Source organism: Dasypus novemcinctus, chromosome 13, assembly GCF_030445035.2.
Source record: "Dasypus novemcinctus isolate mDasNov1 chromosome 13, mDasNov1.1.hap2, whole genome shotgun sequence".
NCBI classification, from domain to species: Eukaryota; Metazoa; Chordata; class Mammalia; order Cingulata; family Dasypodidae; genus Dasypus; species Dasypus novemcinctus.
In genome coordinates this window covers 91,394,328-91,419,933 of record NC_080685.1, presented here as the reverse complement: position 1 = coordinate 91,419,933, position 25,606 = coordinate 91,394,328, and the positions used below count along the sequence as shown (strand labels likewise).

Below are 25,606 nucleotides of genomic sequence, written 5' to 3'. Positions count from 1 at the left end.
GGCAACTCAAAGAGATACCAAACTCAGCCTCACGGTAACCGCATTTTAAATAGCTGGAGCGTAAGCAGTTCAGGCTGGGTCCCACATTCTCATCTGAGAGGGTTAGGGAGATGTCAGAACTTGCCTCCCATCTCATACGTCAGGTGTGTGTGTGTATGTGTTAGTAAGAGAGAGAAAGAGAGAAAGAGAGAGAGAGAATGCGCACTGTGTACAGTATAGGGGAGAGGGCAAAGCGTGAGGACCAGAACTGTCCCTACAGGCTGGGACGGGGGACCCGAATCTCTTACATGTGCCCACTGTTTCATCAGACAAAAGGGCCCCTTTACCGGTTGGCTTCCAGCAGCAGAGGCAGAAGTTCCTAAAACCAGCCGAGGCTCTCTAGGGTGCCCACAAACCCTGCCTGTTACTTGCACGCCGTGCTCCCCACCTCCCGCGGAGGTGTCGTGAGGTCCCCTGCCCCCACTCTCAAGCCTCCCTCCCTGTGTCCCCTCAGGACAGGGTCTCTGGCAAACTAAATTCGCACGGGCCCCAGATCCAGTGAGCTGTGAAGCCCGGCTTTCCCAGTCCACCCCACCCCCTCCACCCACGCGCTGAGGTCACCCCAGCCCGGCCTCTTTTGCAACTTTCCCGAGTACCGCGCACCAGAGGGAAAGGAGGAAAACTCAGAGGGAAGTGGCCTAGCCACACGCACAAACAGTTTTTCGCTCCCAAAGCCTCTTTCCCCTGGCCGGGCTGAGACTTTGACTCCACAAAGGGACTCCGGCGTCAGAAAGAGCCCCCACCTGCCCTGGGAGCAGCGCCCCGCAGCCGCAGCTGTAAGTTCCCTGGCGGGGTTTCCGCTCTTCCGCGGGCCCCAGCTGTCCTCGGGGCCTTCGCTTTCCCTTTGGGAGGGCCGGGGGTGCAGGGAGAGCTTAGCATCTGGCAGCTGCAGGGTTTAGATCTAGCCCAAAGACCCCCACCCCGGGGAAAGGCGGCCGCACCCTCCAGGGGCGTGGCAGGGAGCCTCGCAGAAACGGCTTCCCGGAGCAGCTGGGGCGCGGCTCGGGGCCCCGCCGGCCTTCGGTAAGGGGCGCGCGGGCAGCGCTGCTCCAAGCCAGCTGCGGGGCCAGCCGAAAACCGCGCGTGCTTCGGGCGCGCCGAGTACTGCTGGCACCCGCGGCCCCCTTGCCACATCGACAGGGCACCTTCTGGGATGCAAGCGTGTTGGCCAGAGGCTTTCGTGGCGAAGGAGTAGGAAAGAGTCCCTCCTCTTCCACACCGTCGATCCCTCCTGCTGTGGCCCTGCGGTGGAGGGAGAGGCAATAAAACGAGCCCGACAGACCTGGGTTCTGGTCTCATTGCCTCTACTAACCAGCTGTTCTTGGCTCAAGAATCCGGTGGGCTATGATGCCATTTTATAAACTGCAGAGTGCTCTATAACTGGTAGACTTTGTGTGTTAATAAAATTAATTTTATTTGGCTTACCAACAATCCCCCACCCTATCGAGTCTCATGGAGACAGTAACTTGTCTGTATCCTCCGACTACTCCGTGCTGGTGCATTAGAGGCACACAGTGGGTGGATGGGTGGGTATTTATTTACTGAAGCCTCTATGTTCCCAGTGTGGGGTCAGGTCATTTGGAGGTGTAGAGAGGTGTAAGGCATTGCCTTGCCCCCTGACACTTGGGGACAAAGCACATAAAGAGCACTGAGGCCCCTGGAAACCAAGGGCTGGGTGTGCTTCCTGGAGCAAGTACGACTAGACCTGCTCAGGGTTCGAAGGGTAAGGCAGAGACTAAGCGCCCCTGAGCACAACTAAGTCTTGTGCTCCCCAGGTAGCGCTTATTCTCAAGACCATAAATCCCATTATTTTTTAGGGTGGATACATTTGTCATTTTCCCAGATCTGGGAGGAGGAGGGAAAGGGAGGTGCTGAAAAATGGAGAAAGAAGTGGGATAAGATAGTATAATGCGGATGAGGAGGATCTGCCTGCTTCAGAATTCCCATCTGTCCCAGAGCACTTGTCTCCCTGTCCTTCCTGTCAGTAGAAATGATACCTCACACAACACAAGCGAGGCACACGATTATGCCTGGGTCCTGGATAGGACAAGTGGGGTAGGGAGAGAAAGGAAGAGGGAGGGAGAGAGCTGGCTCAAGGGTTCTTGCAGGGCTGGTCCCAGGCCCTAAGCCTTTTTTCTTCAAGGAGGGGGGCCATCAACTCAGTTATTCTTACTCCTATAGCTTTGGGAAATGGGCAGGTCCAGGGCTCCAGGCTTAGAAGCGCTGCCAGGCAAGAGCGGAGAAGAGTGAGTGGCATTCAGTGGGGAGCGAGTCACGTGCAGTTCTGCTCTGTGGGCAGCTGGCTGAAGGGAGGGCCCCACATTCCATGCCTGCTTTTCACTGTTACTTAATGCTCCCTCCTCTGGAGGATGACTCAGCCTGGCCTCTAGGAGGATGCCCTGGTTTGAGGCTCTGAGTCAGCTGAGTGGGTGGAAGGAGGCTTAAAAGAAGGACAGTCATTGCCAAAGCCCAGCCAGTGATAGAGCCGAGAGGGCATGGGAAGGGACTTCAGCCACCATCTGAAGTCTGCCTGTGTTTTCTGGGTGAGCTCAGCCAGTGTCCACCCCCAGGCCACCCTCCTTGCCAGTGAGTACAGTCCTTCACCCTCCTGTTGCCAGCAGTTACCCTGGACCCAAAGACCAGGCCCTTTTTATTATTTTTTTATTATGTTTATTTTTTAAGATTTATTTTTTATTTATTTCTCTCCCCCCCAACCCCCTGTTGTCTGCTCTCTGTGTCCATTTGCTGTGTACATTTGTTCTTCTGTGACTGCTTCTATCCTTATCAGCGGCACCAGGAATCTGTTTCTTTTTGTTGTATCACTTGCTGTGTTAGCTCTCTGTGTGTGTGGCGCCATTCTTGGGCAGGCTGCACTTTCTTTCGCGCTGAGCGCCTCTCCTTATAGGGTGCACTCCTTGGCATGGGGCTCCCCTATACGGGGAAACCTCTGTGTGGCAGGGCACTCCTTGCACGCATCAGCACTGTGCATGGGCCATCTCCACACGGGTCAAGGAGGCCCGGGGTTTGAACCTTGGACCTCCCATGTGGTAGGCAGATACCCTATCCATTGGGCCAAGTCCGCTTCCCTAGGCTATTTTTAAATAGCAGTCTCGGTGAATTCCTACACTTGTGGGAGTGGGGTTGGGGAATCTGCAGTGGGCAGCAGATTTTGAGAATGAATCCAGGGGAGGGGGACCAGGATGGGGGAAGGCTCAAAGTCAAGGCTGAGGGAGGTTTCAAGGATGTGGAAAATAAAAAACTCAGGTAGAACCCAAAAAGCTTTCAGACGTGAAGAGCTGGCATGCAGTGAAGGAATCGGGCCCTTTTGTATGGCCCCCAAGAGAACTCAACCCCCAGTAGCTAGCGGGGAGAGGCTGGATGGTGACAGGTTCTGTCTCCATCTTCCTGTGAATGTATTGAAATGGCTCAAGGACCCGTGAAGGTTGTACTTGATGACTTTTGAGGTACTTCTAGTAGGGTGCTGAAGCAGGCTCCACCCTGGCAAGTAGAAATCATCCCTGGTGTGAGTATTTACATCATAGAAAGCAGCCAACACTATTCACCAGTGCTGCACCCACTCCCAATACCCACAGTTGTTCAACATTTATTGTCTTAGCACTGGGTCTTTCCCCACTCAGGGATCCTGGTGTCCTATGAGGACATAGCACGTCACCCCACAGAGAAATCCATGGCCAGAGAGAACAGAGACTCACCAAGGTTATGTAACTCGCCCAAGGTCACACATGTACAGAGCTGGGATGAGAACCCTAAGTCCAAAACTCATGATTACTCCATGGTACCAGCTGGCTTCCCTCTCCTATCCCAGACACAAAATTGATTTGACCTGCCAGGAGGTCACAATCAGAAGACTCTGGGCTGCCAACCACCCACATACTCTTTTTAAAGAAATGTTAAATCTTTGTTTGAGGTATTTAATTATAGATATAAAAAAACTTGGGCTTGTGTAACAAATTTTATCACACAACATATTTGTAGCTCCTGGCTTCCAATATACCTCTTCTAATCTCATCTAATAAATTAGCATGTATCTGTCCATGATTTTCCTGTGTATTTATAGAAAAAGCATATGTACTTTATGTTTGTAATTGGGATCATACTATACAAAATTTAATTTTTACTCTAATTATCATACACATCTTTCCACTTCAATACTTCATTCTTTTTCAAACTGCCTAGTATTCCAGAGTATGAATGGATCATAATTTACGCAGAAAGCCTCTTATTAATGGACATTTAGATTACAGCAATACTTCAACAATCATCTTTGTCTTTGAGCATCTATGTGAGTATTTCTGTAGGATTCCTAGAATTAGAATCTAGGTGTGTGCATATTAAGTTTTAAGATCATGCCAATTCATAATCTATCAACAATATGCAAGAGTCTTTGTTCCCCTACACATTTGGCAACACTAAATATCATCATCGGTCTTTTTAACTATTTCCATGCTGATGGATAGGAAAAAAGATATTTTAAAAGTTTGCATTTCCTTGATAATTAGTAAGGTTGAGCATCTTTTCAAAGCTTGCATATGATTTACAAGACTTCTGTCAGTTACTTATTCATATTCTTTGCCCATTTTTATATTAGGATGTTGTCTTTTATTAACTATAGGGGTGCTTTACATATTGTGGATAGTGATCCTATATTTTATCAATCACATCCACTTTCTGCTCTTCCCACCCCCTGCCCATCTATCTCTTCATAAACACACCATCTTTGCTGCACTGTGTCAAACCCACACCCATTCAGTCTCTGAGCCTCTGGCAGGGGCACAAAGTGGCAGGCTGAGTCTCCCTCATTTTAGATTTCCAGCCAGGTGGTAGAACCTAGATTCAAATTCCAGCTCCTAATCTGGCAATTCTTTAGGAATGAACTGCTTAACTTCTCTAAACTTCTGTTTCTTCAGTGGGAACGTAGAGATAATAAGAGTGGCAATCCCATAGGCTGTTGTTTTGGGCAAATAATAGTAAAAATAGCAAACATTTCATGAACTCTAACTTTGTGCCAGTAAATATATTGTAATAATGTGTTAGCTCATTTAAAGCTCACAGCAATCTGTATATTATTTGCATATTCGCAAAGCCCTCGGCTCAGTACCAGGCAAATAAATGTCAACTATTATCGCGAAAGTGACTTTGGCATCACTGCACGATTATTTCAGGGCAGAACAACCTTCCTCTCTGCTCAGATCCCCATAGTCAGCCCTGATCCGACAGCTCCTTTTCGCCTACCCCAGATGCCTCTGCTCCCCTTGCACCCCTCTGCCACTTGGGCTGTTTTTCTTTCTGTCTCCTCCAACGCTGCTAGGATTTTGTTGAGGCTGAATCTAGCATCTTAGATTCCTATGCACAAAGATTCTGTAGGTTCATATGCAAGAGAAGAAGAGGCAAGGTGCCCTAGAAGAACAACCTCTGCGCTTTGATTCAAACCCAAGCTCATCCATTTACTAACTGTGTTGCTTGGATGAGGTCCAAGTCACTTAGCTTCTCAGAGCCTCTGCTGTACGCATCTCCTAGCTGAGTACCTAAGCTCTTTTGAGTACTTTGCAGGATGCACAGCTCATTGCAAGTGCTCAACCAGTTCTAGTTCCTTTCCCTCCTCTCCCTGCCTTCCCCCTTTTCCTTGACACCCTTTCTAATGCATTGGATTGGCTTTTTAAGTGAAGTGAGCATGGAAAAATCAAAGCTTTTAGAAAGGAGTTCACCATTACTCCCAATTCCCTTCCTAAGCGGGAACTGATGCTTAGAGAGCAGCAGCTTTCAGGAGCTTCTCAGCCACTTCTGCCTCAGCTGGTTTCCCTGTGGGCATTGACACAATTGCAACATGCCCATCCAGATTTATACCTTTTTTTAAAACAACTTTATTTCAAATTCACAAAAGTAAAAGAACAGAAAAAAGGCAGCTCAACAAGTTATGGAAGCATTACTTCTAAAAAATTATTTTTCAGGCACTTTTATCTCATGTAATTCTAACTGCTAACTCAGTTGTTTCTCTAGTGTTCAGAAAGATACACTGATGAACACAGATTAGTTAAATAACATGGTCATTATTTCCTCATTAATGAGAAAAAACGTTTAATTGTATTCATATCTCACAAAACCAAACCCCATACTCTTTATCTTTAGAATAATATAGTACCAACTTTGCTTTTGCTACAAAATTTTACAATGTTGTTGTTAACTATAGTCCATAAATTACATTAGTTATATTTTTCACATATATCACCATGTAACACCCCATAGTAGAACATTCTGTATCTATATTATTAACCAGTCCTCATCTACTTCCAAAATCATTGTTACACGTTCCCAGTATTATCCTCCAGCTGACTTCCAACTAATGTTAATCTCCCTAGACTACTCGTTTCAGCCACATAGCCACATTCATATCCATAAATCAAGTGTTTGTTTAATTCATTATGATGTATTACCATCAATCCAACCATTACCACATATTTACACTTACAATTTCTGGGTTTTTTTAAAAGATTTATTTTTTTATTTCTCTCCCCTCCCCGCCCCCTCCCCACCCCCTCCCCGCCCCAGTTGTCTGTTCTCTGTGTCTATCTGCTGCGTGTTCTTCTTTGTCTGCTTCTGTTGTTATCAGCAGGGCACTCCTTGCGTGCATCAGCACTGTGCATGGGCCAGCTGCACACAGGTCAGGGGGGCCTGGGATTTGAACTGTGGACCTCCCATGTGGTAGGCAGATGCCCTAACCACTAGGCCAAGTCCACTTCCCATGTTTTTTTTTTTTTTTTTTTTTAGATATTCAAAATAAAGAAATCCTTTATTCTTATCATTAACATTATATATATATAATTTTTTTAAAGATTTATTTATTTATCTCCCTTCCCCTCACCCCCACCCCGGTTGTCTGTTCTCTGTGTCTATTTGCTGCGTATTTTTCTTTGTCCGCTTCTGTAGTCATCAGCCGCATGGGAATCTGTGTTTTTTTTGTTGCGTCATCTTGCTGCATCAGCTCTCCGTGTGTGCAGCGCCATTCCTGGGCAGGCTGCACTTTCCTTCGCACTGGGTGACTCTCCTTATGGGGCGCACTCCTTGCGCGTGGGGCTCCCCTATGTGGGGACACCCTTGCGTGGCACGGCACTCCTTGCGCGCATCAACACTGCACATGGGCCAGCTCCACACGGGTCAAGGAGGCCCGGGGTTTGAACCACGGACCTCCCATGTGGTAGGCAGATGCCCTATCCATTGGGCCAAGTCTGCTTCCCATTTTGCCCATTTTTTGATGGAGTTACTTGTCATTTTGTTGTTGTGTGATCTCTTTATGTAACATGGAGATTAATCCCTTATCAGATATATGGTTTCCAAAGATTTTTTCCCATTGAGTAGGCTGCCTTTTTTCTTTCTTGACAAATTCTCTTGAAGAACAAAAGTATTTAATTTTGAGGCAGACCCATTTATCTATTTTTTTTTTCTTTTGTTGCTCATGCTTTGGGTGGAAGGTCCAAGAAACCGTCACCAAGCCCAAGATCTTGAGGATGTTTCCCTACATTTTCTTCTAAGAGTTTTATGGTCCTAGTCTTTTAAAATTTAGATCCTTGATCCATTTTGAATTAATTTTTGTATGAGGTGTGAGATAAGGGTCCTCTTTCTTTCTTTTAGATATGGATATCCAGTTTTCCCAGCATCATTTGTTGAATAGGTTATTCTGACCTAGCTGAGTGGGTTTGGCAGACTTGTCAAAAATCACTTGGCTGTAGATGTGAGGATCTTTTTCCAAACTCTCATTTCCATTCCATCGGTCAATCTGCCTATCGTTATGCCAGTAACTTGCCGTTTTTACCACTGAGCTAGATAGTATACTTTAAAGTCTGGAAGTGAAAGTTCTCCAACTTGGTTCTTCTTTTTACAGATATTCTTAGTTATTTGGGGGCCCTTACTCTTCCAGATAAATTTTATAATTGGCTTATCCAATTCTGTGAAGAAGGATACTGGAACTTTTATTGGGCTGTGTTAAATCTGTAGCTCAGTGTGGGTAGAACTGACATCTTAATGATTGTATTAGTCAGTCAAAGGGGTGCTGATGCAAAGTACCAAAAATCTGTTGAATTTTATATTTATTTGGGGTGGCAGCTTACAGCTTCTGAGAAAGTTTGTGAGGCTTAGCCAGCCCTGAGGACATTGCTTCTGTACCACTCACTGTGGAGTTACACTGAATGCATTCTCCCCAGCATCTGGGGTCTGAACTGAGATGTCTGCCAAAGAGCACCATCTGCTGGCATGTTTGGTTACTATTAGAAAGGGCAACCAAAAGGGTAAGCTGGCTCTTTTCTTGTCTGCTGGCAGACAATAAAAATGGACAAAAAGGGAAAAATAATAATAAATAAAAGAGGCAATGAGGTGCCTTTACTAACTCCCTCTCCAAGGCCCTTGGAAACTGGCCTGCACCCCATTATTGGGTCCTTAGCCTTGGTTTGATCAGTTAAACAAGGGCAATCCTAAATATCTAGAACATGTTGAACCATGAATCAAAGAACAGTGGTAGCACACAGCTACTTAACAGTAAATCCCTAGGCAAGAGAGTGAAACCAAACATCAGAGTAAACTCATCATCAGAATCAAATACCTGGACATCAGCCAAAAAATTATAAGCCACACAAAGAAAAAGGAAGATATGACTCAGGCAAAGGAACAAATCAAAGCTCTACATGAGATACAGAAATTAAAACAACTCATCAATGAGGTTCATACAAATCTCCTAAATCAAATCATGGAGGTGAAGGACAACATGGTTAAAGAAATAAGACCTTAAGAAGACACTGGATGAGCACAAAGAAAAAATTGAAATCTTGGATAGAAAAATAGCAGAGCGTATGGGAATGAAAGACACAACAAGTGAGATTCAAGATATCACAGAGGCACACAGCTACAGATTTGAATCATGGAAGAAAGAATTAGTGATGTAGAGGATAGAACAGTTGAAACTCGAAAGAGAGAAGATCAGTGAAAGAAAGAAATGGAAAGAAATGATTAGGGGCTCAAGGAGTTGAATAATAGCACAGAGTGCACCAACATGCATGTTATGGAATTCTAGAAGGACAAGAGAAGGGAGAGGGAGCAGAAGGAGTATTTAAGGAAATAGCTGAATAGTTTCCAACTCTCAGAAAAGACATGAATATATGTGTCCAGGAAGTACAGCATACTCCACTTAGAATAAATCTAAATAGACCTACCCCAAGAATGCCATATTGTAATATTCAGAATGCCAAATATAGAACACAAAGAGAAAATTCTGAAAGCAGCAAGGCAGAAGTGAAACATCATGTAGAAGAGATATCCAGTAAGACTTAGTGTGAATTTCTCTTCAGAAACCATGGAAGTAAGAAGGCAGTGGTATGATATAATTAAGGTACTGAGAGAGAAAACTGCCAGCCAATAATTCTTTATCCAGCAAAACTCTCCATCGGGGGAGCACATATAGCTTAAGTGGTTAATTGCCTGCTTCCCATGTACGCGGTCCTGGGTTTGATCCCTGGTACATCCTGAAAACAAACAAATGAAAAAACTATCTTTCATTGGGGAGTAGATGTAGTTCAGTGGTTAAGCACTTGTTTCCCATATATGAGGTCCTGGCTTCAATCTCCAGTACCTCCTAAAAAAAATTGTCATTCAAATATGACAGTGAGTTTAAAATACTCACAGATAAACAGAAATTAAGAGAGTTCATAAACAAGAATCTCTGCAGGAACACTAAAGGGAGTTCTCAGCCAGAAAAGAAAAGAGAAGAGAGAGAGGCTTGGAGGAGAATATAGAAGTGAAGACTATTAGAAAGGGTAAGCAAAAGAGTAAAAAGATGGACAAAAATAAGATATGACATCTGAAAGCCAAAGGATAAAATGGATGAAGTAAGTAATGCCTTTATAGTAAAAGCATTGGATACCAATGAATTAAATTCCCCAACCAAAAGACATAGGCTGACAGAATAGATAAGAAAACATGAGCCATTCATATCTGTCTGCAGGAGACTCATCTTAGACCCAAGGATGCAGACAGACTGAAAGTGAAAGGGTGGAAAAAGATATGCCATGCAAATAGTAACCAAAAGAAAGTAGGGGTAGCTGTAATGGTGTCAGACAAAACAGACTTTAAATGCAAAAAAGTGATAAGAGATGCAGAAGGCCATTATATATTAATAAAAAGGACAATCCACCAGGAAGGAGTAACAGTCATAAATATCTATGCATCTAACCAGGGTGCCCCAAAATACATGAGGAAAAATCTGGCAAAATTGAAAGGAGAAATAAACACCTCTACAATAATAGAGGCTTCAACATGCCTCTCACTTCAATAGATATAACAACTAAAGAGAAGATCAACAAGGAAACAGAGAACCTGAACAATATGATAAACAAGCTGGACCTGAAAGATATATACAGAACATTGCACTCCACATCAACAGGTTATACATTCTTCTCAGGTGCTCATGTATCTTTCTCCAGGATAGACCATGTGTTAGGCCACAATACAGTTCTCAATAAATTTAAGAAGGGAGGTGGGTTTGGCCCAACGGATAGGGTGTCCGCCTACCACGTGGGAGATCCAAGGTTCACACCCAGGGCTTCCTGACCTGTGTGATGAGCTGGCCCACACACAGTGCTGATGTGCACAAGGAGTGCCGTGCCACACAGGGGTTTCCCCGCATAGGAGAGCCCCACGCACAAGGAGTGTGCCCCATAAGGAGAGCTGCTCAGTGCGAATAAAGTGCAGCCTACCCAGGAATGACGCTGCACACACACAGAGCTGACGCAGCAAGATGACTCAACAAAAAGGGACACAGATTCCGTGTGCCGCTGACAAGAATACAAGCATACCCAGAAGAACACACAGCGAATGGACACAGAGAGCAGACAACTTGAGGGGGGGGGGGGGGCGGTAGAGTGCAGGGAAGGGGAGAGAAATAAATAAATAAATAAACCTTAAAAAAAAGATTGAAATTATACAAAGTACCTTCTCTGATCATAATGGAATGAAACTGAAATCAATAATAGGTGGGAAAGGGGAAATTTTGCAAACAATCAGTGAGTCAAAGATAAAAAATTGCAAGAGAAATAAGTAGATATCTTTAGTTGAATACAAATAAGAACACAACGTGTCAAAAGTATGGGTCACAGCAAAGGCAGTGCTGAGAGAGAAATTCATAGCCCTAAAAGTCTATATTTAAGAAGAAAGAGCTAAGATCAAAGACCCAACTGAACAACTGGAGAAGATAGAAAAAGTACAGCAAACCAATCCCAAAGTAAGCAGAAAGAAAGAGAGTAGAGCAGAAATAAATGAAATTGAAAACAACAACGACAAAAAAATAGAGAAAACCAATAAAACCAAAAGCTGGTTCTTTGAGAAGATCAATAATATTGACAAACCCTTAGGAAGACTAACAAAGAAAAAAGAGAGAAGATGCAAATAAATAAAAATCAGGATTGAAAGGCAGGATATTACAACAGATTGCACAGAAATAAAAATAATCATAAGAGGATATTATGAGAAACTGATGCCAACAAATTAGACAACCTAGATGAAATGGACAATTTCCTAGAAATGCACAACCTGCATTGACTCTACAAGAAATGCAGGAACTCAACAAACAATCATAAGTAAAGAGATTGAATCAGTCATCAAAATCTTCCAACAAAGATAAGTCCAGGACCAGATGACTTCACAGGTGAATTCTACCAACATTTTGAAAAGAATTAATACCAGTCTTGTTCAAACTCTTCCAAAAAATTAAAAAGGATGGAAAATTACCAAAAACATTATATGAAGTCAACATCACCCTAATACCAAAGCCAGATAAAGATAATAGAAGAAAAGAAAATTACAGACCATTCTCTTTAATGAACATAGATGCAAAAATTCTCAACAAAAATACATATGAATAAAATCCAACAGCATCTTAAAAGAATTATACACCATGATCAAGTGGGTTTTATTCCTAGTATGCAGGGTGGTTCAACTTAAGAAAATCAACTAACATAGTTCACCACATTAACAAATTGAAGGAAAAGAACCACATCTCATTTGATGCAGAAAAGGCATTTGACAAAATCCAGCATCCTTTCTTCATAAACACACTTCAAAGGATAGGTATAGAAGGAAAGTTCCTTAACATAACAAAGGGCATATATGAAAACCCCACAGCCAACGTCACACTCACTAGGGAGAGGTTGCAAGCTATCCCTCTAAGATCAGGAGAAAGATGAGATGCCCACTGTCACTGCAGCTATTCAACACAGGGCCAGAAGTCCTAGCTAGAGCAATTAGACAATCAAAAGAAAAACAAAGGCTTTCAAATCGGAAAAGAGGGAGTAAAACTCTCACTATTCACAGATGACATGATCCTATATTTAGAAAATTCTGAAATATCTACAACAAAGCTATTAGAGCTAATATATGAGTTCAGCAAAGTGACAGGATAGAAGATCAACATGCAAAAATCAGTAGCATTTCTGTACACTAGTAATGAGCAAGCTGAGGAGGAAATAAAGAAAAAAATTCCATTTACAATAGAAACAAAATGGCTCAAATATCTAGAATTAATTTAAACAGATATGTAAAAGATCTATATTCAGAAAACTACAAAACACTGCTAAAAGAAATCAAGTAGACCTAAACAAATGGAAGGACATTCCATGTTCATGGATTAGAAGACTAAACATTATGAAATGTCAATTCTACCCAAATTGATTTATAAATTCAATGCAATACCAATCAAAATTCTAACAGTCTAATTTACAGAAATATAAAAGTCAATCACCAGGAAGCAGATGTGGCTCAAGTGACTGGGCTTCCATCTACCATATGGGAGGACCCAGGTTCGATCCCTGGGGCCCCCTGGTAAAGGCATGTCTGCATGGCAAGCCAGGCCCACATGGCAAGCGATGCAGAAAGATGATGACAGAACAAAAGAGAGATGCAGGGGAGAGTCAAGTCAAGATGCAACAGAGGGAAGCAGACTCGGCCCAGTGGTTAGGGCGTCCGTCTACTACATGGGAGGTCCGTGGTTCAAACCCCAGGCCTCCTTGACCCATGTGGAGCCGGCCCATGTGCAGTGCTGATGTGCTCGAGGAGTGCCCTGCCACGCAGGGGTGTCCTCACACATAGGGAAGCCCCACACGCAAGGAGTGTGCCCCGTAAGGAGAGTCACCCAGCATGAAAGAAAGTGCAGCCTGCCCAGGAATGGCACTGAACACATGGAGAACTGACACAGCAAGATGACGCAACAAAAAGAGACACAGATTCTCATGCTGCTGACAACAGAAGTGGACAAAGAAGAACACACAGCAAATGGACACAGAGAACAGACAACTGGGGGCGGGGGAGGGGAGAGAAATAAATCTTAAAAAAAAAAAAAAAGATGCAACAGAAACTAGGAACTGTGGTAGCGCAAGTGACAGGGAATCTCTCTCCCACATCAGAAGTCCCTGGGATTGAATCCCATTGAAGCCTAGAGGAGAAATGAGATGAGAAGACAAAAAAAAACAGACACAGAAGATCACATGGCGAATGGACACAGACAGCAAAAAAACAGCAGAGTGGGGGAAGGGGAAAAATGAGTCAATTGCCAATTTTATTTGGAAGGGTAAGGGGCCCTGCACAGCCAAAAACCTCCTTAAAAAGAAAAGCAGTCAGAGGATTCATGCTTCCTACCCTTGAAGTGTATTATAAAGCTACAGTGGTCAAAACAGCATGGTATTGGCGTAAAGATAGACACATTGATCAATGGAATCAGATTGAGAGTTTAGAAAAGACCCTCACCTCTATGGTCAACTTATTTTCGATAAGCCTGCCAAGTCCTTTTCTGGGACAGAACAGTCTCTTCAACAAATGGTGCTGGGAAAACTGGGTATTCATAATGAAAAGAATGAGAAAGGACCTCTATCTCACTCCCTATATACAAGAATCAACTCAAAATATATCAAAGACCTATACATAAAAGCCAGGACCATAAATCTCCTAGAACGTAATGTAGGGAAACATCTACAAGGTCTTATAGTAGGTGGGTGGGAGTCCCTTAAGCCTTATACCCAAAGCACAAGCAACAAAAGAAAAATAGATACATGGGACCTCCTCAAAATGAAACACTTCTGCACCTCAAAGGACTTTGTGAAGAGAGTAAAAAGGCAGCCTACTCAATGGGAGAAAATATTTGGAAATCACACATCCAACAAGGGTCTAAAACCCTTAATATATATAAAGAGATCCTACAACTCAATAATAAAAAGACAACCCAATTTTAACAATGGGCAAAAGACCTGAATAGACATTTTTCTAAAGAAGAAATACAAATGGCAATAAAACATATGAAAAATGTTCAACATCCCTGGCTATTATAGAAATGCAAATCAAAACTACAATGAGATATCATTTCACACCTACTAGAATGGCCACTATTAATAAAACAGAAAACTTCAAGAGTTGGAGAGGATGTGGAGAGATAGAACACTTATTCACTGTTGGTGGGAATGAGAATGGTACAGCCACATGGAAGTCTGTTGGTGGTTCCTAAGGAAGTTAGATATAGATCTACCATAATCCAGCAATACCACTACTAGGTATATACCCAGAAGAACTGAGAGCAGTGACACAAACAGACATCTGCACACTGATGTCCAAAGCAACGTTATTCACAGTTGCCAAAAGATGAAAACAACCCAGGTGTCCATCAACTGACAAATGGATAAACAAACTGTGTTATATAACACCAAGGAACATACAGCTGTAAGAGGAAATGAAGTCATGAAGCATATGGATGAATCTGGAGGACATTATGTTGAGTGAAGCAAGCCAGGCCCCAAAGGGCAAATATTACATGATTTTGTTATTATGAACTAACTATAATTAACAAACTCATGGAGTTAATAGCTAGAATATAAGTCAGCCTAGAATGTGTTTAGAGAATGGAAAGCTGAGGTTTAATCTGTGCAGAATTGGTAAAAGTTATTCCTAAATGTTTGGAATTAAATAGAAATTAAATAGAATTGTGAAAGCACATCATAGGATTTGTAATTAGTAGTGCTAACATATGGGTACAATAGTGGTTTGGTTTTTTGCTGTTGGAGTAATTACTCTAATATTGTTTGAAGTCATGGATGTACAACTCTGGTTATGCCAAATATCATTGATTGTACATTTAGATAAATTATATTGTTTGTCAACAAAAATAAAATAAAATAATAGGGGGTTGGGGAAAATACACAAATGTAAAATATGGACTATAGTAAGTAATAATACTTTGACAATTCTTTTTCATAATTGTAAATGTTTCACAGTGCAAGGTATTTGTGTGGGGTGATGTATGGGAGCCCTGTGTGATGTTATGAATGTTTGTTTTGTGTGTTCACAACTTTTACTATACACTTGTTTTTTCATGTATTTTTTATTTTTTTAATACTTAGATTACACAAATATTACCCACAAAAATATAAGGGATTCCCATATGCCCCACTCCCCACACCTCCTACCCTTCCCCACATTAACAACTTCTTTCATTAGTGTAGAACATTCATTGCAATTGATGAACACATTTGGAGCATTGCCACTAAGCATGGTTTATAGTTTACATTGTAGTTTATACTTTCTCCCACTCAACTCTGTAGGTTATGGCAGGAGATATAATGGCCCGTATCTGTCATTGCAATGTCATTCAGGACAATTCCAAGTCCTGAAAATGCCCCCATATTGCACCTCTTTTTCCCTCTTCTGCCATCAGCACCTCCAGCTGTCTCCACATCAAGGATATAAATTTCTTCCATTGCTAGAATCACAATAAGTCTACAGTAGAATACCAGTAAGTCCACTCTAGCCCATATTTTATTCCCCAATTCTGGGGATTCTGGGATGGTGAAGCCCACCCCACCTCTAATTGAGAGAGGGCCTTGATCCCATATAACTCATGGATGGGAATCTCTTGCTTGCAGTTGTAGACTCTCGGTTCCTTGATATGGTGGTTGTCCATCCTTTCATCCTTGTTAGTTGTCCTGGTTGAGTCCAATAAACTGGAGAGTAGATGTTGCAACTCCGCTGAGACTCAGGGTCCAGCTGGCACATAGACAGTCCGAAGATTCAAGCCTCTTAGACATACACCTACCAACCCCAGCACCAACTATAGGTTCAAATAGAAGGGACAGAAGAGGCACGTGTAGAGAAGTCACAACTGAGTCCAACCGTGTCACATTCAGGAGCACAAACACCAGACTTATCTGCCATGACCATAGGACCTGGGTGTCTCCAGAGCCCTCAGGAGCCCCACTATTTAGAGTAGTATCTACTTTGGCAGTCTCTGAGATCCTGCCGAGACATGCATAAACGTTACTTCTGGGATGACATCCCAACTCACCCAGTACCAGGGTAAGCACAAGCTGGCCAATCTTGGAGACCTCAGCCAGAATCAGATCAAGGTTTACTCAGCATGCTGAGGGCATCCAAGGACAAAAGACTCAGGGGTCAGAAAAGTGTTTATGTATGTGTGCACATAAAAGCCAGTTAAGCACAGTCCACTGTGGCAGTTTTGCTTTACCTTGTTGTATTAGTCAGCCAATGGGGTGCCAATGCAAAGTACCATAAATCTGTTGGCTTTTATAAAGGGTATTTATTTGGGGTAAAAACTTACAGTTACAAGGTCCTAAAGAGTCCATTTCAAGGTTGATTTATCACCAAAGTCAGTTGCCACTTGTTGAAGAAAGACAGTCACTGATCTCTGCCTGGTCTCTCCTTCCTGGGCTTCCTCTTCCTCTTAAGGCTCTGTGGGCTCAGCTTCTTGCTGCTCTCAGCTGCAGGCTGTCATAGGGCTTGTCTCTCAGGGCTTCCTTTTTCTCAGTTGCAGACTATCAGGCAAATGGCTCTCCCTGGGGCCCCAGGATCAAAAATGATGGAGCTCTCTCTCTTCCTGTGTGTCCTCTTGAGTGACTGTCTGTTTATAGAGCTCACCAAGTGGAAGGGACTCAACCTGAGTCAAGCCCTACTGATATGTTGGAATCAAAGCCCTAATCTTAACATGTAATGTAATCAAGACATCTCAGTCAAATCTAACACGATCAAAGGGTACCACACCCAGAGAAATAGATTAGTTTACAAACATAATCTTTCTCTTTTGGGGATTCACAAACATAATCTCAAGCTGTCACACTTGTTAAAAAAATACAAACACACCTATGTATGTATCTATATATATCTGTGTATGTGTACATTGTTTTCCTTTTGTAGGAATGAAGCATATTATTTTAAAATGGAATATACTAAAAGACATAGAGAAGAAAAGAAAATTCATGTAATTTCCAACACTCAGCGTTAACATCTTTAAAGTTTGATATATTTCTCTGCAGATTCTTTTCTATGCAAACAGAAATCCACTTCAATATTTGGGGCTTTGTTGTATATACAGTTTCTCATTTTCTGTTTTTTATTTAGATCCTATGGCATGACCATTTTTCCATATTATTACAATATTCTCAAAAACTTCATTTTAATGATTACTTAATAGTTCATTTTATGTCATGATTTGTTTAATCACTTCTTTATTATTGGATGTTCATAAACAATACCATGAAGAACTTTCTTGCCCACAAATCTTTTCAGATTGTTTCCTTAGGGCAAATTCCTAGAAGTGGAGGGCAGGAACAGTTTTAAGGCTCCAACACTTGCTGCCAAGTAGCTTTCCAGAAACCATGTACAAATTCACTCCCACCAGCTGCATTAGAGAAGAGCCCTTTGATTCTGCGATTGCAACAACACCTCAGCTGGGGGCGGGGCTCTCTTCCATCCAAAGCCTCTCAGCAGTCCTGACAACGAATCCCTTGTCCTGCCCTCCCTCACCCCACCTCCCCCACCGCCCTCCATCTCTGGCTCCAGGCTGAACTGTCTGCGAGGCCTCTGTTCAATCCCAGCCCAGCCTTCTTGGCGTTCCAGGCTGCCTCAGAGAGCAGAGTTGGTAGAGTGGAAGGGTGAGAGGGACTCCTGTCCTTTGGGGTGGCCACCCTTCCAGCCTCGGGGAGGTCACTAGGGGAAATGGAGGGAAGGGTGTGAGGGCTGCTGAGTCATTTGCCTCTTTCAGAGAATTACCCCACAGCACTGATCTGCAAATCCGAGAAGGGGAAAGCAGGGTCCAGCCTCGGTGACAATGGCCACAGGGCACTCTAGCCATCATGTGATGACTTTGTTTCCCTGCAGGCTCTGAAATCCCTCCATGAATCCCCGGAAGAAGGTGGACCTGAAGCTCATCATCATCGGAGCCCTGGGGTAAGCCAAGCTCAGCTCTGGGTTTGCGGGGTGGGAACCAGCTTCCTATCCAGGGATAGTGAGACCATTTGAATGTGTTCCCACTTCCCATGGGTCTCTTCTTGATTTAGGGTGGCACCAGGTGGGGCATCCTCCCCAAGGAAGGGAGTGTAGTTGGGAGAAAGAAACTGGGAAACAGAAGGCATGGTTTCTGGTCTCAGCTGGTCTGTAAAGGGCTGTGTGAATTAGGAAGTCGCTTAGCATCTATCTGCCCTCCCACCTCCTGCCTGACACATCCTCAGGAAAGAACTTACCACGGCTGTGGGGTTCTCTGCTCTCACCCACCCTCCCTGCTCACTTTGACTCATCCCTACTTCTAGAAACCATTGCCTAGTTCCCTACTACTCAGAGTGTGATCCATGGACTACAAGATGTTAGAAATGCACATCTCAGGGAGAGACAGTGGCAAGAGGGGCGTGGAAATGTAAATATTTTGAGAATGGTGTGGATGTGTGTGTGGGCTCATGTGTGTCTAATTTGTCTTTCCTCAGTGTGGGAAAGACCTCCCTTCTTCACCAGTATGTGCACAAGACATTCTATGAGGACTACCAGACCACGCTGGGGGCCAGCATCCTCTCCAAGGTTATCATACTGGATGACACAACTGTGAAGCTGCAGGTGAGCAACCTCCTTCCCCTCTCCAACATACGTAAACCTCACCCCACACTCCCTGGATAGCCACTCGCACAGCAATGTGCACCAGGAGCTACAGTGTTCTAGAGCAGTGATGGGCAAGACGTGACTCATGGGCCAAATCTGACCCACCTCCTGTTTTTGTAAATAAAGGTTTATTGGAACCACACCCATTTGTAGCGATTCAAAAATTAAAAAGTAATGGCCATGATACTTTCACACTACAGCAGCTCAGCTGAATAGCTGCAGCAGAGATTTCATAACCTGTGGAGCCTAAAATATTTACTATCTGGCACTTAACAGAAAAAAAAAATTTTTTTTTGCTGATCTCTGGTCTAGGCAAAGAATACTAAAATCCAGTCGTTGAGAGACCCCCACCTCCTTTTCTTGGGTTTCCTTACAATTTTGGTAGGTTGTCTTGTCATGCTCAAGATCCAAATTTCTAAGTCTTTCATATGAAAATAAAATCTCTGTTCTGATGACCCAGGAGAAAAGTGAGAGCTCAGATGCAACAGTGTTCCCAGGAGGTTGTCATGTACATGCATGGCAGGGTCGGGACACCCCTGTGTGCAGAGGATCATGTGAATCATGTCAGGGCTCTCTGCTTCCCTACCAAGAAAAAGAAGCTATGATAAGAGGCGATCACTTGGACCCCCTCCATCATTCATCATGTCCCCATCTGGCAACTGCTCTTGTCCTCTAGATCTGGGACACGGGTGGTCAGGAGCGGTTCCGCTCCATGGTGTCCACATTCTACAAAGGCTCTGATGGCTGCATCCTGGCTTTTGACGTCACCGACCTGGAGTCCTTTGAAGCCCTGGATGTCTGGCGGGGTGACATTCTGGCCAAGACTGTCCCCATGGAGCAGACCTACCCGATGGTGGTGCTGGGGAACAAGATTGATCTGGAAGAACGGCAGGTACCTCTCATTCATTCATTCATTCACTCAACACACTTTATGTGAGCACCTCCTGCGTGTCAAGCACAGTGTTAGGTCCTACACATACAGAGGTGAATCAGACAGAGTTCCGCCTCAAGAACCTCACAGTCCAGTGATAAAGACACTAAAAGACAATTATAGTACAATAGTTTTAAATGCAATAATAGAGATTTACTTTGTTGTTTTGTGGGGTTTTAAAAACATTTATTTTGTTTTATTTATTTCTCTCCCCTTCGCCTGCCTTGTTGTCTGCTCTGTGTCCCTTCAGTGTGTGTTCTTCTGCGTCCGCTTGCATTATCAGGCACTGGGAAACTGCATCTCTTTTTCATTGCGTCATCTTGCTGCATCAGCTCTCCGTGTGTGCAGCGCCACTCCTGGGCGGGCTGCACTTTTTTCATGTGGGGCAGCGCTCCTTGAGGGCCACAAACCTTGTGTGGGGGGTACCCCTATGCGGGGGCGCCCCTGCATGGCATGGCACTCCTTGCCCGCGGGAGCACTGCGCATGGGCGCAGCTTACCACATGGGTCAGGAGGTCCTGGGTTTGAACCCTGGACCCTCCATGTGGTAGATGGATGCTCTATCAGCTGAGCCACATCTGCTTCCCATAGATAGAGATCTACTTTGGATATTTGGGAACCATGATGAAGAAAGGATTTCCTAAGGGAAATCCACCCCAGAATATAGAAAGCATTTCCTGGAGGAAGTGGGTTCCAGGCTGAATAAACAGCATGAGAAAGGGTATTACAACAGCATGTTATAAGTTGAGAACCAAAGGCAATTTTGTGTGGAGGCAGGGATGGAGGAGTTAAGGCATCAAAGGTAGAAAAGGGTAGGATGCAGTGGAGTTTGAATTAACCTGTAGAGCAGCACTTCTACCTAAGAGTCAGGTAGAGTGTCTGCAGTTATAAATTGTAGAATCCATGTGTTTTATGAGGAAGTAATCCTCTTTTTGTAATTAGCTTAAGTACACTCTGGATCATCTGGCTAACCACTTTATAGCTGGTCTGCTCCATGGTTACAGTGACCCCTCTTGGGTAGGTGTTTACCATGACAGTGGCATTAAGTAGAGCTATTTTAATCATTGTTTGCTAATGAAAAAAAAGAGGGGTAGACTTACTTTGTAAAAGATGTTCTTATGCCAAATGAAGCCTACATGACACCAAAAAGGGCTGGTTGAGCATATAGTTTTCGTAGTGATTCAAAAGTAATAAAGTAATGGGGAACTGAGTCATCATGTGTGAACAAGGTTTTTACAATGGCTCAAATAGAGAAATGTGATAGGAAAACTGAGGCATCACGTGGCACGATGAAGTATGTTGGATGGATGGATGGATGGATGTGTGGATGGATGGATGATGGATGGATGGATGGATGGATGGATGGATGGATGAGGGAATGGTTGGAGAGTGGAAATGGTACATCCAAATGAGCTAAAACCTAAAGAAAAGAGAGTCTGCTGTTTGGAGAGAAAGAGATGAGTTTGGTTCTGGATATAATGAATTTGAGGAGATGTAGAGCAACTGGCTAGAGATATCTAGAAGAATTTAGAACACATGAGAATGAAACTTCAAAGGAATTGTCTATGCAGAAATAGATATCTAGGAGTTATCAATCCTACAGTCACTTCAGTTGTAAACTCAGTCTCAATTCTATAATTACAAAGAGCCAATCTCATATAATAATCAAAATCCCATGTTCACTCAGAGCTAAGGTATTTCCCTTTCTCCCACTGGGGCTTGCTGCAGGTAAAAATCCTATGGTCTAGGAAGAGGGGTATGATCCTTTGAACCTCATTACCAATCTTATGTGTCCACACCTCCTCCCCTTATCTGGGTAACTCCAGTTTCTTACCCTGTCAAGATGAAGCAAAAAGAGAAGAAGTCAGGAGAGCGGGAAAATTCTTTTTTACCTGGTACTGTCATAAGGTAGTTTCATGCCCTCTGGGTTAGCAGGTATTTTAAGCTGTTTTTCCCATGGCCCCCCTGTGTCCTTAAGAAACCTCCACTGGGAACATTGACTGTACCTCCCATGACAAGGGTCTTGCTTTTCCTCTAGTTGTGCTCACCTTCCTCAGCCCCTAATGTTTCCTCTGTCTCCTACCCCACTGGGGTCACCTTGTCCCTCCAGGTAGTGCTCTTGATGGGATTTACCACAGATTGCCTCTTTTTGTTGAATCCTCATGCATTTTGCCTTCACTGTCAAGAGCAAGGGTGTATTAATCAGCCAAAGGGGTGCTGATGGAAAATACCAGAAATTGGTTGGTTTTTATAAAGGGTATTTATTTGGGGTAGGAGCTTACAGATACCAGGCCATAAAGTATAAGTTACTTCCCTCACCAAAGTCTGTTTTCACATGTTGGAGCAAGATGGCTGCAAACATCTGCAACGGTTCAGGCTTCCTGGGTTCCTCTGGGCTCAGCACCTCTGTTTTCTCCACAAGGTCAGCTATAGACTATCAGGCAAACAGCTCTGTCTCTCTGCCCAGGGCTCCAACTTCAGCATCAAACTCTAACATTAAAAGCCCCAACTCTGTCCCTTGCCATGCCTTTTATCTGTGAGTCCTCACCCACCAAGGGGCAGGGGACTCAACGCCCTAATGGTGTGGTCCCATCAAGGTCCTCACTCCCAGGTACAGACCAGATTACAAACATACTCCAATATCTATTTTTGGAATTCATAACCATATGAAACTGCTACAAAGGGTAACTAGTTCCCAGTGCAGTCTGTCCTCTCTCTGCCCCTCTGCCCTGTTGCTTTTCACCTTAAATTCCTCAGTTATATGTCAGACAGCAGTCCAATGTGTCCACCAAACTCCAGGTAACAGATGGTAAACTTTCCAAGTCAACTTCTTGAAGCCCCTCTCTGTTAGAGATGAAGCCTCACCTCCTCCCCCTTTATGGGTGGTGGTGGGCCCACAGCACAGATCTCTCCAAGGAAATCCCCACTCATCCTCCTTTTAAGTCCTTCTATGTCCTTGCTGTGGTTTTGCAGTCATCTAATAGGTTCTTGGTGATGAACCTTTAGAAAGGTACAATACCTAGGGAAGGAATGTTTCCCAATCGACTTTTACATCTATTAAATTGTGGTGCTATTTTAACATCTTGTTTCATATGTTTGTAGGTCATAGGGTAAGAAGTTAAGGGAATTGAAGACTGAGAACCTGGGTTTTTCTCAATGCAATAAGAGGAACCGTCTTCTTTTGAGAGGGAGGAGAGAGGGAACCAAGTAGGAGATTTAAGAACCATTTAAAGCTTTACCAGTTACTCTTGAGAGAAATGGGTATTGGAGCTAATCTAGGACAAGGTCAAGAACTGATGAGTGACACAAATAACTCGGCTGATGGAGGAGACTTGAGGTGGACCCTGTGGGATATTTTCCTTCAGCAGTCCTCAGCTGGATCAAAGCCTGGAGCAAGGCATCTGGGACTAAGGTTTTTCCAGACAAGAGCAGCAGCAGGATAGAGGTGTGAGGGCAACTGAGAAACAATGAAAGAAAGAAGGGCCACAAGGGGAGGGTTGGGGTGGGCAGTCAGGAGCTGGGATATCAAAGGTCGAAAGGCAGGGAAGAGGGAGTGAGGGCATGAAGGAGTAGATGGGAGAGGAGGTGTGGTCAGAGATTAGGAAACTGCTTTTACAGAGCACAGGTCAGTGATGACGAGCTCCTGGCCTGGCCCTGGGAGGAGGCGGCCAGTTGTGTGGAGAAAGGGGATTTGAGGCCACCGTGAGAGGAAGAGGCCCATGTGAGGCGGGTCACCAGATGCCAGGTTTCAATGAACAAGGACCTGGTGATGACTCAAAGGGTGAAGAGGTACAACCCAAGCCCCAGAGAGGATGAGCTTGAAATTGCAGAGAAAAAAAGAAGAAAGATTTGAAAGCAACAGTGAAGTGCCAGGCAAGTCCCAGCCCCGTTGCTAGCTGTGTGTCCTTGGACCAGTTCCAGTTCTTACTTCTGTGAAATGGAGACCAGAAGACCGACTTCATGAGGTTGTTTGAGGATTAGAGATGAAGCACAGGGCAAACAACAAATGAAAGTAGTTGGTAGCCTTCTTCTTGTTCTCCCTAAGGAGTGGGCTAGGAAAATACAGGAGTTTTTACTACTAAATAAAAAGAAAATGAATACTTAAAAATAGATAGAATGATTTTAAGGAAATAACTGGCTTAGCTTTGAAAAAAATCATACTGCTTCTACAGAAGGTGATAGTGAAAAAAGTGTTCATTTATTAGAAATAGCAGTCTTGCCAGCATCTATGCTACAAAGGTTTTATTCAGTAGGATGAATTCTTTGCTTTATGCTCTGTTAAGTAATTTCTGGCTTACCAGTGATTCCTAACTTTGGGAATCATGTTTTCTGAAGATATTCTTTATTATTTTTGGTAACAGCCTAACAGACATTTGCCATATTAATTTTAGCACTCACATAATCGACTGTTTTAAATGCATATAAGATGAAAAATCATCATAAATAAAATTTTGCAAACTGGCCTAATTTTGTCAAATGTTTGGCCTCTGATGAATGAGGGAAATTGTAGAAGGAAAAGCAAAATGCTAACAGTATATAGTCAGCCAAAAGCAAAATTAGTAGAAAATTACTTCCACAATTTTCATACTTCCCTTATCCCCAAGTACCACATCCTTCCGAGCTATAAAGAAACACCAGCAGCAAGGATCTGGAACTAAGGTTTTTCCAGACAAGAGCAGCAGCAGGATAGAGGTGTGAGGGTACCAAGAAATCATGAAGGCAAGAAGGGGGAGAAGGAGAGAGTTAGAGGGGAGAGGAGCTGGGATGTCAGAGGAGAAAGAGCAGGCAAGAGGTAGTGAGAGCATGAGGAAGGTGGGGGGAGAGGCTTCATGATTCTAAAATCATGAAAATGTAACCAGCATTGAAAGAGAAAAATCAAAAGCACAGACTGGGCCTGTCTGTGCCCAGGCAGCTTTCTGAGGTTGAGAAGGCGAGGTGAAGGAGATCTAAAAAGCATGTTACTTGACAACATAATGTCAACTGATATTTTGCAGTTTGTATCCAACCATTCCATGCTAACTGAACAGAGAAAGAGTGAGGAATATGAGATAAAAAGCTGGCACCAGGACATGCCAGTCACTGGCAGTGGGAGGGAAGGGACGGCCGATATCGGCGGACTCTGGCTGCAGGTGTGTTTTCCTAGCTCGCCACTGCCCAGCTCGGTGACCTTCAGCAAGTCCTGGAACCAGTGTGGGCTTCTGCCTCTCGTGCCGTGAAATTTAAGGGCCTTCTGGAGAAGCAGTCACTTGAGTGCCAACTATGTACCTGTAATATGCTCAGCACCTGGCAGGGGAGCAGGGTATAAAGGAGGAAGGAGCTATGAGAAATGTAAGCCCAGTCCTGACCCTCAAGGACTTATTCAAAGATACGATGCCCTTGGAGTTCCCAAGATGCCATCAAGGGATAGGGTGTTGATTTCTAATGGGTCTTTATCTGTGAGTTTTTAGTAAAGACAATAATAATCGGCAGCCCAATCATCCTTGATTTTTTTCTTGCCAAAGCAGTCAGGATTTTCCCTGAGCTGCGGGGCTTCTTGGTTGCTCACCAAGTCTTGGGCATCTGTGCTCCACAGGAGGGGGCACTCCTGGCCAAATCTGGGGTCGCTCCTCCCAAGAGCATGAGGACCTTAGAAATCAGAGGTCAAGACCAAGGCCTGGAGAAT

General features: G+C 43.8%; 1 protein-coding gene across 3 annotated transcripts in view; it reads left to right on the top strand.

The window, feature by feature from the left end:
• The first annotated feature begins 640 nt into the window (after positions 1-640).
• The window catches only part of RAB7B (RAB7B, member RAS oncogene family), a 34,688-nt gene continuing 9,722 nt past the window's right edge, over positions 641-25,606 (top strand). For 2 of the 3 annotated variants that reach the window (XM_058275100.2, XM_058275099.2), the window contains exons 1-4: positions 641-815; positions 18,247-18,315; positions 18,846-18,972; positions 19,691-19,906. In XM_058275100.2, the coding sequence (XP_058131083.1) occupies positions 18,263-18,315; positions 18,846-18,972; positions 19,691-19,906 (396 nt within the window). In that variant the 5' untranslated portion in view covers positions 641-815; positions 18,247-18,262. Of the gene's footprint in view, positions 816-2,510; positions 2,626-18,246; positions 18,316-18,845; positions 18,973-19,690; positions 19,907-25,606 lie in introns of those variants that run through there. The other variant, XM_071207695.1, reaches the window with a different exon arrangement.